This window comes from Spea bombifrons, chromosome 10 (assembly GCF_027358695.1).
Source record: "Spea bombifrons isolate aSpeBom1 chromosome 10, aSpeBom1.2.pri, whole genome shotgun sequence".
NCBI lineage: Eukaryota > Metazoa > Chordata > Amphibia > Anura > Pelobatidae > Spea > Spea bombifrons.
In genome coordinates, this window is record NC_071096.1 from 15,444,952 (window position 1) to 15,457,690 (window position 12,739).

Genomic DNA, 12,739 nt, shown 5'->3' on the forward strand with positions numbered 1-12,739 from the left:
CACGCCCCCTACTGCACACCTGAAACTCGCCCCATTCTGTTCACGCCCTTCCTGTGACTGATGGAGTCAACCGCCAATCATATGGTTGAAAGGGGCGAGTCTGTGTTTGGGTCACGTGGCTATATCAGTTTTCATTATAAGGCAATATTAATAATACGATTTAGTAGGGTATAACGTATTGTCTACGTACAGCTTGTTTGAATATATATATATAAAAATGTAAAATAAAACAATGTATAATGAATGTAATGAACATGTACAGTTCACGTACATTATTGATTATCGCATTCGCAGGCTGTAAGCAAGCGTTTCCACAAGTCAAAACGTATTTATTTTTTTAAGATTGTTATTATCTATTTCAAAATGTAATGTATAGATCCTTGCTTGGAATGCACGTAAGGTAAATACACGATTGCATGACATTTTCTGAATATAAAATGCACGGTGACGTATCATCCGCCAAAATGTCGTACGTTGACCAGTTGTAGGTTATGTATTATGCCAGACCACAATATACATCCTACTGTGTTATGAGGTGGATTTTTGATCGTCCAGTCAGGACTAAGTGTAATCATTAATGTCCTTATAAACATTAATCGAGGGTAGCACTTTTATATAGGTCGCCCCCCCCCCTTGTAAAATGTTTGAAAAGTGATGTTATCACCATAGTAACCAACTGGACAAAATATGTATATACACACACACACACATATATATATATATGTCTGTGTGTATAATTGTTCCATACAAATAAAATATGAATTATTGTCATTAATATTAACTTTACTTATATATACATACATAAAGAGGAGGGCTGGCAGCTTGTAGCCCAGGGGCAGCAAATGCAGAGTGGCCCCCTGGCCCATTGAACTGTCTGTTAACATACGCAACATACACACTAGAACACGTATTTACATGCTCACACTGGCACATGTACACATACATACTTGTCCTAGACAGTTATGCTAAGACACATATACACACACATGCGCAGAAATCACACCACCATAACACACTTTTACCTGAGCCTTTTATTTTCTAGCTGCTTGCACAATATGTAAGCAGCTATACCATTATTACACAGGGTCAAATTGCATTAAGTGATCTCGTTCCAGCCACTGCAAGTCGACCCAGCCTTTTTTAAAGCGTTTTGGACCAGCCCCTTTCAAATAATTTTGGACCCGCACTCGTTGGACCAGCCGTTCGCCTTCAGAACTGCCTTCATTGTTTGTGGCATACTGTCTACAAGGTGCTGGAAACATTCCTGAGATTTTGGTCCATATGGACATGATGGCATCACGCAGTTGTTGCAAATTTCTCGGCTGCACATCCATGATGCGAATCTCCCGTTCCACTACATCCCAAAGATGCTCTATTGGAGTGAGATCTGGTGACTGTGGAGGCCATTGGAGTACAGTTAACTCATTGTCATGTTTAAGAAACTAGTCTGAGACGATGTGAGCTTTGCGAGATGGTGCATTATCCTGCTGGAAGTAGCCATCAGAAGATGGGTACACTGTGGTCATAAAGGGACGGACATGGTCAGCAACAATACTCATGTAGGCTGTCGCATTTAAACGATGCTCAATTGGTACTAAGGGCGCAAAATATGCCAAGAAAATTTTCCCCACACCATTACACCACCACCAGCAGCCTGAACCATTGATACAAGGCAGGATGGATCCATGCTTTCATGTTGTTTACGCCAAAGTCTGACCCTGCCATCTGAATGTCGCAGCTGGAATCAAGACTCCTCAGACCAGTCAACGTTCTTTCAGTCTTCCATTGTCCAATTTTGGTGAACCTGTGCTAATTGTAGCCAGGACCGGTCGAAGACTTAACGCCGCCTGGGGCGAAGTTTAAAACGCCGCCCCCCCCGCCGACGCCGGGGGGCGGCATTTTAAACTTCGCCGACGCCATAATCTACGATCCCCGCCCCGGTACTTACCTTTAAACAGTCCTGCGGCGAGTCTCCCTGCTCTGCCACGGTGCCGGCTTGTACTGCTGATCGCCGGAACTTGATGTCACTTCCGGCGCTCTGCATTACAAGCCGGCACCGGGACCGAACAGGGAGACTCGCCGCAGAGGAGAGAGAGAGAGAGGGGCGCCGAGCGGGTAAGCGAAAACCACTCGGTGCCCCTCTCTCTCTCTCTAAAGTGCCGCCTGGGGCAATTGCCCCAGTCTGCCCCATTATAGGGCCGGCCCTGATTGTAGCCTCAGTTTCCTTTTTTGGGGTAACAGGAGTGGCACCCGGTGTGTTCTTCTGCTGCTGTAGCCCATCTGCTTCAAGGTTCGACGTGCTGTGCATTCGGAGCTGGTATTCTGCATTCCTTGGTTATTTGAGTTACTGTTTCCTTTCTGCCATCTCGAACCAGTCTGCCTATTCTCCTCTGACATCAACAAGGGATATCCGTCCGCACAACTGCCGCTCACTGGATATTTTCTCTTTTTCTGACCATTCTCTGTAAACCCTAGAGATGGCTTTGCGTGAAAATCCCAGTAGATCAGCAGCTTCTGAAATACCCGTCTGGCACCAACAACCATGCCACGTTCAAAATAACTTAAATCCCCTTTCTTCCTCATTCTGATACTCGGTTTGAATTTCAGCAACTTGTCTTGACCACGTCTACATGCCTTGAGTTGGTGCCATTGAGTTGGCAGATTAACTGTTTGTGTTAACAAGCAATTGAACAGGTGTTCCTAATAAAGTGGCCAAAGAGTGTGTGTGTGTGTGTGTATATATATATATATATATATATACGCACACTCAAACATATGTGTGTATAGTGCAAATGGAGACTTTCTTTGTGCAGCACAAGTAATATAAGTAATTTTACATTTGGGGAACATTTGGGGACCTCAGACGAGAACAAAGGGACTAATAGAAAATTAGTGATCATGTTTTTGCCGAGACACCAGCAGTATTTTGTTTATTGCAGTAGCATTTTTAATGCGAGTCAAGTCAGCAATGAAGTTCAGTTATCACTCACTTCCACACCCTTAATTAAATGAGGAACCTAGTTAATTATGGGGGGACCAGGACATTTTTCTATATACTGGGTGTGGGCTGTGAGTCAGCTGAGCTGTGAACTAGTGAAAGCAAACGTTTGGAAAGTGTGTCACTGTAAATAGACGTTTCTAGGTGGGACAAAATTGCCAATATATTTAACCTTACAAATTAAATTGCACATCGCTCCCAATCACGCCCTCAAATACACGGTTTTGTTTTTTTTAGAGGTTGAATGCATTTCTGTTTACAGCTGATATGTGTTGGTTTGGCACTTTCGCTACTAAGCAGTATAGTAAATACGGTGAGCTCGCTTTATGTATAAGCAGGCTTTTGCAAGTCCATTGCAAGTCTCGGCATCACCATACCTGGGAACTCTCCGGGTTTGACCCGGAGATTGCCGCATGAGCGCTGGTTCTCCGGGTTGTGGGGTCTTGACACGCCTCCTTTAAATGGGGGTGTTTCCCTCTGCCATCAGCAGCAACTCCCCCCAATATCAGTTCATATGCATAATTACCAAGGGAGAAAAGATTGAAAGATTTGGGGCCCAAATATGTATAAATGAGAAATATAGCAGGGGGAATGCTTTACTTGCCCCAGGCCAGAATGTGCCAGCCCTCCCCTGGAATATAATAAAACTTGAAATTACTAATGTGTGATATATATGATACATAAAAGTTCTGGATGTAAAGGCAGGAAGCTTTACTTTAGGGTGGTAGATACATGGAACAGTATCCCATCGGAAGTGGTAGAGTGGCTAAGGGAATTTAAATATGCATGTGATAGTTATAAAGGTATCTGAAAACTAAGGCATAGCAAGACCAATGACTGATTAAGATCTGAGTCTTTGCCTATTTTTCCTGACCTAGACTAGATGGGTTGAAATGCTCCTTACCAAATCAAATTCTACGTTTCAATATTTTAGAATATAAGTACTATAAACCTAACTTAAATGCACATCATATGAACAGTTATCCTAACTAAGATTTGCATTAGTAATAGATGGCAAGTTTCCAAGGGAAAGGAACCTCTTTTCCTCTGTGCCAGTCCTGTTGTGTGATGATATCATCATCAGTTTTGAAAATTGTTAGTTTAAATCCTTTTTCATAATGTTATTGACCCAAAACCAAATTCGTTGACCAAAATACATTAATGTAAGTGTGTTGTTTTGAAAATACCAAACGTGTAGGTTTGCAATGCGTTTTCAAAGTTATGAGGCACACCATGCCTTTTCCAAACTTGACATTTTCAGCTTTCTTAGCAGCCCACTAACTCAACTTTCCTCCCACAAAAGTATACATTTTTGAAGAGCAGACAACTCGGGGTATTTCACTAGGAGCATTTGGATACACAAAATAAAGGGTTAAAAGACATAATGCAATCTACAAACTGTATAATGCCAGGCTTCTCTTGCGCACCCTTTTTTATTGGGCCACAACTCCCATCACCATTATCAGCTTGGCTCATTCAAAATAAAAAAAAGGGTATTTTGTCTTATTTTTCTTTATATTTGTGATCGATTTTATTTGCAGGTGGGGATGATTATCTGGCTGTGGCATATCCGATTACCTGCAATACAGCATGGTTTCTCCAGTGTGGCAAGCAGCTGGCGACCTGTTTAACGGTAACATTTTTGAGGCTGCTGGTTATCCAAACACATCATAGTGTGAGACCGGCATGGAGGATGAATGACTGTCCCCTGGACCTGGAACCGCCGGGTAGCGGTGTGCATGGGTGCCCACGCTGCTACTTTTACATCATGAAGGTTTGCAGGGGTTAATGTCAATTTTCAATTCCCAGGGATCACTTGACTGTGCAGGTACCCCAAGTGTAAAATGTCATTATTCCTACACTATAACGCACATTGAAATAGACATCTGTTAATTTTATTAAATCATACAAATAAAATAGTACAACCAGGTTTAATTATTACAATCAAAATGAATTCAGCCTTTGATGGCAAAACCCATGGTACACTAGAATTATAACTTAAAAATTGTTAAACGTTCTGAAGGAGCAGTCTCATCATATTGTAAATAATGTAGGGAAGGCATTTGAAACATTTAAAGACAACCGATGAACTCAATACGTGAATTGCATGCGTTAATGGCACCAACTTCAAAAGTGTCACAGCATAATGGCGTAAAGTATTCAGGGTTGGTGTTTAAGAGCTCTGTGAATATTCTTTCAGGGTGCTTATTCGTTTATTTATAGATCAAACAGAAATGGGGTTTTCACAATGGTTAGGTCCCATTCTTTGTGACATTGTTCATTTAATTATGTTCAATTATAGCATTGCTTTATATTTACGCAAGGCCACATGAAGATGCCACAAATCAACAGAATCTATTTCTATGCTTTTCCAGTATAATTTCACTTCTTAGGTGGACATTAAAAGGTTTAACATTGGCGTCTCTGATGTATCTACTGAGATAAGCCATGTTTATGCCTGCCTCCCTCTTGCTGGTCAGCAGAAGGCATGCATTGATGCGGTCAGCGTGTCCCTCAGCCACATCATTGAAAGAGGAGACTGGAGATCATCTTAGATTGTTTTTTTACTCCACCACGGTTAAGAGTCCACCCCTGTAGATGGGGGGCAAAAAAAAAGCCACTCAACAATAATTGCAGGTAGTGGCAGCCGCCTAGTGAGACAGATTGTAATGTTTAAAGTTTAGTAGTGCTTAATTTAACACTGTCCTATTAATAGGGATCATCTGTAGGTAACAACAACTACTATCACTGCAAGTGTATTTAAAACGGTGTCAGATTTATGTACCTATATCTATTTATTTCAACCATTTCCAGGACTGTGCACTTCAAACCGGGCACTGATCTTGGTCCTATAGCAACTAATATAACACATCAGATGAGATGGATCCTAATGAGAACACATGTTTCTACACAGCAAAGTACCAAATACCAGTTAATGACTAAATGTTTTAAAAAAACATAGCTCAGAATATACACGGTATATATGCATGTTCATGTGTCTCATACAATGTATAGAAAGGAAGAATAATATCAATATAGATTACTGTTCCTTTAAAATAATTTTTAGTGATCAGCGTTTGATGAATTGGTCAAATCGTAGAGTGCCATCACTAGGTTTTGCCCTTGTTCATTACAACGGGTGAACATTTTTTACCCAATATTCCTTTGAACACAGCCATTGGGAGAACTTACAAATGATAAGTAGGCATTAAAAGGTAAAGTGAAAACTGCAGGTAAGAAAGAGCACACTGACAAGAACAAAAATCAAGCAAGTCCTGAGAAAAGAAATTAAGATTAAGTCGCACAAAAGGTATAGGACTAAAAAATATATATATATAAATATATATATAGATTTAGATAGGATAGAGGGAATGAGACAGAATGCCTGATTTGTGAAACAGACAGCAGCTTATTAAGAGTATGCCAAGATTTACTATCCCCAAGATCTAATCTCTCTCCTTCTCTCTCTGTGTGTTAAATTAGCTACATTTGTTTTAGGAACGCTAACCTGATGAATAGGCAAATGTGCTATCTTACTAAAATGTGTGCGGCCTCAGTACTCTCTTTAGTGTTTCTCATAGAAACAGTGTGCTGTTCAGCAGTAGAATCTGGAAATCTTGATTTACATGCAAAAGGAATGCTCACATAAAAAAGTAATTGTTCCTTGGGCAACACATGAGTCAGGATACAACAGCAGAGGCTGCTAACACCTAAAATTGTCTACTGTTGCAAAATTGGCTGATCCCATTTATAGCAGGTTCCTTTCACTCACACACACACATATTGATAAAATCTAATTTCGCTCTGGCTAGTAACACAAACACGTGAGATAATCAATAGATCACAGCACTTTTTCTGTCTTTCTATATATATCCTTCCAGACAATGAGAATCATATGTAAGGTAGCACAATTTTGCAAAACCGTATGTCCATTTTTAAAAAGAGGAAGATTCTAGGAACCCAAATTAGCAGTAATCTTAAAATCCGTCCTCAATGGTAAGCTTACATCAATTTAAATCCATATCAAAGCGAAGTGGGATTTCTAGCAAGCTCCTGAAATACATTGTATAGAATATTTTTGCAAAGCAGGCTTATAATAGTGATACTATTACAACAAAAAACGTAATGCATGTTGAATAATGCTATGTAGTTATTCTGTGGCTTTTATATATTTTTTTTAATCCCCAAAGTAGCTGATATTACCAATCTACATGGAAGAAATTAATTGAATATGCACACATTATACATAACACTCTTACTCAAGGGGTACCTGGCCCTTTGTGCCAGCCCCAGTGTGGCCATGCTCAGACTTGGAATAGGCCATTGATGGAATAGTCAGGATCCATCTGTTAGTCAACATTCCTGATTGGGCTCTTCTTCTGGAGCCAAACTCAAACATCGCATTCTTTTCCCAACCAAACCTCTTTTGATTTTGTTCATTGATGGAACAAATATTAAAATTAGCCAAGTTCGCTAATGACATACCTGAATACCAGTTAACCATACACTTGGAGTTTCAGTATTGAAAACAATCAACTTCTTACTACGACCTTTTTGGGTTGGACTGAAAAGCAAGCCTCGATTGGATAGGGGCAGTAGTGTATTTTTTGCTTCTTCTTCTTCTTACTACCCCAAGTCTTGTTTTTCATCTACTCTTGGCCAACACGGATATGTGGATTGAAGAGGGGATCAAGATTTGGGTCACTGTCAGCTGAGGCTCTGCCCAATTTGGACATTATTAAGATAAGGGTAAAAAATCCCAGAACCCCTATTATAAGGATAATGAAGAAACGCTGAGTAGTGGAGACAGGCCGTCCCTTCGAGCCTGCGCGGTTCCTGCAAGAATTAAAATGTCTAGGATGAAAACAGTACATAAATACATACATTATATATAAAAGCATTTATATATAAATAGTAAAAATCCAGTAGAACAACACAGGTCTGAGAGGCAGATAAGAAAACAATAGAAACCAAGTAAGCAAATATGTGGAAAGAGGTTTTGCTCATAACAGATACTAACTTAAGTATTCTGGCCAGCCAGCTCAGTGTTGGTCGCCTTCTGTATTTGTCATCGTCAAAGTCAATAAGCGTTTCCTGACTCTTTGCTTCGTCTCGAGTGTCATAAATTTTCCTAGCAGTGGACCCTAAAAAATAAAAATGATATATAATTATTTTTTTGGGAGAAAGATAAAACTCTGTATCACAGGGGCAGTTTTCCCACAATCAAAGCAGCACTACTTGGATGATGTGCTTGCAGACAATGGGAGCACACGTTCATTCACTGCCTATGCATTCTACTTTTACAGCTAGGTTCAACAATAAAACCCGCTGGTGGTCCATCTGTGCCACTAATACTTGAGCCTGCTGGACAGACTTGCATGTCAGTACATGGAAAGGAATGGGATTGGGCACAAAGCATATAGTTGCTGCAGAAGGTCTATGCTTTGTAAAATGAAATATATGGGGTTGCTTCAATATCTCCATAAAGTAAAGAAATAATCATTTTAAAACCATAACTGTTGCACTAAGATAAACTTCATACGTTGCCCAGTATTACTTTCACAAGTGCTCCTTCTTACTCTTTCCAAAGCACATTTCCCTGCCCTTCATCTGCCTGTTTAGGACACATTTCCTCCTGCTCTATTCCATGCAGGTTGTTCAAATACACTTTTTTGCATTCCCTTACACCTTAGGGTTTATTTACTAAAGCAGGTATTAACAGGAGAGGTGTGGTTTCAACTCACAGAATCTATTAGTGTATAAGAAATAGCCATCCCTGGCAGGTTTCTCCTGATATGCCCCTTTTTGCAGGACAAGCTCACAGGGGTCAGATGCTCACACTGTATAGTAAAGTTGACAACTGTAATGGCATATCTCTTGCAAACTCCACTGTAGTGAATTAACCTCTTTTGTGTTTCTAATACTCAGTTACCCATGCTCTTTACAACTTACCTGGGTTTATACTAACACTATCACCCTCTGTGTTTCCAATGATGACAGTATGGTCCTGCGATGTGCCATGCTGCGTTGTTGGAGGAGACACAGAATTATACAGATATCCAGTCTGAGTGGTCCTCTCTGGGATTTCAGACAACTCATCAGAAGATGCTGGAATAAAGCCAAAAACAAATAATTATATAGGGTTGCCACGAAGAAGAAAAAAAAAAGCTCTGCTTCTAAAAGCACTTTTACAACCTAGAATGTTCTCCAGTTTTGCTTAACATTATATGATTTAGACTGAGTGGGTCTAGTCATCTGTAATTTTAGTCCTGTCAACAGTCAAAGAACTTAAGTCTTTCACATTCAGATTTCTGCTGTCTAAGCTCTACCAGAGTGATATGTGCTCTGGATCAACTGTTCAGTAGGTTCCTGTTCCAATGCAGCTGCGGAGGATTTCCCACCTACATGACTATTTTTTACAATATACATACAAAAAAAAGAACAAAACAACATTTGAAAAGATGGCAGCTTCAGAGCTGCACAGAACGCTCCCCACAATACCAACGGTTAAGACTGTTTGAGGCAGCCAACCAGACGGGAAAGCCAAAAATGGATGAGTGCCAAATGTGCATGCACATGGAGGTCTCAGACTCCATGAAAATCTTGTCCAAGTGAGCACTGAATCAAAGGTGGGTAACTCACACTTGTGAGGACTTGACCAGGAATTCAGCTAGATACAACTCCAGCGAGGGACTTGAGCTGGGGCAAACATGCTAAACATGCCTCAGAGGAATCCCCTTTATACATTTGCAAGAAAAAATGCAAATGCTAGGTAACGCTCAGCTACCATATGCGTTAAAGTGCATATGCAGGCTGCAGTGTACTTTTAAAACCTTACTTTCAGTAGGATAGACCCTTCTAATCTGTTACTTCATAAGGTTGCATCATCATTTCACCTGAATCAGGAGGTGATTGCCATCCTTCCTTTCCAATGTCACTCTGGCATTTTCCCAGCTTTGCAAAACTCATCAAGACATTTGACATTACCCCTTAGAGGATATATTGGATCAAGATCCACCGTGAAGACTTTATTTACTATGAAAAAGTACTATGGAGTGGCTGAAACACTTACAATTTACAACAGACCAGTCCCTGTAGTCAGTAATGTCATGTGATGATACGTCTTCTACAGGAACTGGCTCTTCTATCTAAACAGATAATAAAATATAACAATTAAAAAAAGAAAGATGGAAATTATTAGCACTAGCCATTACAGGATACAGGGGTAGGCAAAGAACTGGTTATATATAAAGCTTCATATAGCTAGAAACAGAAATACATGAATGAAGACAAGTGGTAACATACAACGGTAAGTAAAAGGTGTCATTTAACAGGGAGAAAGATCGGAAGAATGAATGCACTTAACAATACTGCAGGAATAACAAAATAGCAGAGATATTACTGAAATGGTTCACAGTACTTTACCAAAGGAAGGCCCAGTCCAGCTCTAGCCCAGTTGACAGTAGAGAGTTTTTCTCTTAGGTTGGAGGCCACAGGACTGACAAGGTTGGCAGGGGGGAAAATAGGTCCCTGGCAAGTTGGGCACTGGTATCCAGCAGGTGCTGTGTTAAGGGGCAGTTGAGAAGCCAATTCATTCAGACAGGACCAGTGAAATAAATCTAAAGCAAACAAAATACGTCAGAGACAAACTTCTAGTATAAAGGCTGCCAAATTTTACATCCCAATCCCAGATAACATGATGCATACCATAACACGCAAGCCTTGTTGTCTCTTTGGTAGACAGGAGTGTGTTACATAGACGACAGTTTGGGTTGTAATCACTGTCCTGAAGCCATTGGAGGTATGATTGAATAATGCACTAAAGAAAGAACAAATGTTAAGATACAGTTAAAATTAAAGCTCTGAGTAAATTTAAAGGGACATTCCAGCAATCATACGCATTGTAATGCATATGATAGTCGAGTGTTCCCTTAAAATTTCATGACATCCCCTTAGAAAAGCATGGGGAGGAGGTCTGCAGAGTTTCGATTTTGACATAATGGCATACCTTGGAAATGATGGGTCTAACAATCCACCCAATGTGCATTAGCAAAATCTGATGTGCTTCAAGCATCCACACTCACTAATATATATATATATATATATATATATATATATATATATATATATAGTATAATCCCCACCCCCAAACCAGTATGATAGCTTGATATTTTTAATATTTCTTTAACCAAGAAAACATGTCTATATACTGTAAAAAAATAAAAATAGAAAGAATAGTCACCTTTGTATGGTTGGCCACCAGACAATGTTCACACACATTCACTCGATGTTCAAAGCAGAATAGGTTTGTCACTTTCCTCTTGGGACATTTACACAGTCCCATTATGAGACTGCTAAAGATAAAAGGTACATATACAAAAAATAAAATTAAAAAAATCTGTCAGATTCACGACAATTACAGGAAATACAGAAAATACAGGAAGCACCAGGTTATCGACACTGGAGTTACCCAGGGCTCATCATAATGTTGACTATGGAATACAATCGCAGGGAACCGTCTGGGAGATTATTTAAGACACCAATAATAAGTAACTGGAAGGAGAAAAGTGACTATAAAAGAATTTACAAATGAACCATATGGTCACCGACTAAACAGAATTAAATCAGCTAAAGATTTACTTCAAAGAGGAAGGCTGCAGGAGTGTTGTGATTTCAACTTGCCAACATTTCTATGAATTATGATGGGTCATCATAAGAATTCATAATGCATAGAAATGACCCCATATAATGTATAGTTCAATTCTGAGACTGAGACTTTCAGGATACCCACTATTTTATCTAGGAATTACCCTGGACCAACCAAGCTCTTCCTACAAGATCAACTCACTAATATTCAATAGCTTAATTCAGGAGTCGAAACTGCAGCTCTTCTGCAAACACCTGCATCCTACAGATGAGCGTCAAAGCAGGCGTCAGAGTAAGGAAGAAATAGTCTTTTCTGTGCAGCACGGGGCAACCGAACAGCGCAAAACCTGCATGAGATCTGTTTGTGTGTCAGATATTGTGTGTAAATAAAGAATGCATCGTAAATAACAAGCCTGCGCAAATAATTTCATGTGATTCCTACTTACTACTTTGGCTGTCTTATCTGTGATTGTTAATTCCAACAATCCACTCTATACATTCACAGATTTAAGATTTTTCTGTAGCTAGAGAATACATTTTGTGCAGGACAAATACATCTGGTAAATGGAGGGGCTTACATTCCACTCTAACAAGTCTGCCTGTTGTACGAGGGATAAAACAATACTACAAACAAACCAGTCTAACAGGAAGTGACACCATACGAGGGAACAGAAATTTATCTAACAATAACAGGCCTGTGTCCGTGGGATGCTGCAGTTTCCAGTTAAATTTGGTTAGTCGGAGTAAAGCACATTCGCAGTCAGCGAACTTGTTTAAAAGCTTGATACATATGCAATAGTAAGTAATTCCGAGCAGTACATGCATACACACCTCCTACGCGGCTTCAATCCTTGCGCTTCAGTTTCTTATCCTTGATCGGCGTAAGTAATAGTGATCAGTAGTTTCGTCTGGGTTCTCTCCTTATTGACCCTTGTCAGGACTAAATTGTAAATATTATAATTCAGACGTTCTCCTTTACTCACTCTTACTTGCCACGTCTCTTCCGGGTGATATTGACAGCTGCAAAAGCGCCGCGCACGCTGTTGATGTCATTTCCGCCACACAAGTTATGGCGACTAGGCGGGATAGATAGAG

General features: G+C 40.0%; 1 protein-coding gene across 3 annotated transcripts; it reads right to left on the reverse strand.

Moving 5' to 3' along the window:
- Positions 1–7,160: 7,160 nt before the first annotated feature.
- ZFPL1 (zinc finger protein like 1) lies at positions 7,161–12,688 on the reverse strand. 3 transcript variants are annotated; one of them, XM_053449445.1, is made up of 8 exons: positions 12,476–12,688; positions 11,241–11,349; positions 10,706–10,817; positions 10,424–10,617; positions 10,071–10,146; positions 8,951–9,106; positions 8,019–8,142; positions 7,161–7,834 (listed from the first exon to the last, which is right to left on the reverse strand). In XM_053449445.1, exons 2-8 carry the CDS (start codon positions 11,340–11,342, stop codon positions 7,648–7,650), a joined length of 951 nt encoding a protein of 316 aa, XP_053305420.1. In that variant the 5' UTR covers positions 11,343–11,349; positions 12,476–12,688; the 3' UTR covers positions 7,161–7,647. The 3 variants fall into 3 exon arrangements, with proteins under 3 accessions (XP_053305420.1, XP_053305419.1, XP_053305421.1); XM_053449444.1 differs by having other exon boundaries at positions 11,241–11,352; XM_053449446.1 differs by having other exon boundaries at positions 11,241–11,352; positions 12,628–12,644.
- Between the last annotated feature and the right edge of the window lie 51 nt (positions 12,689–12,739).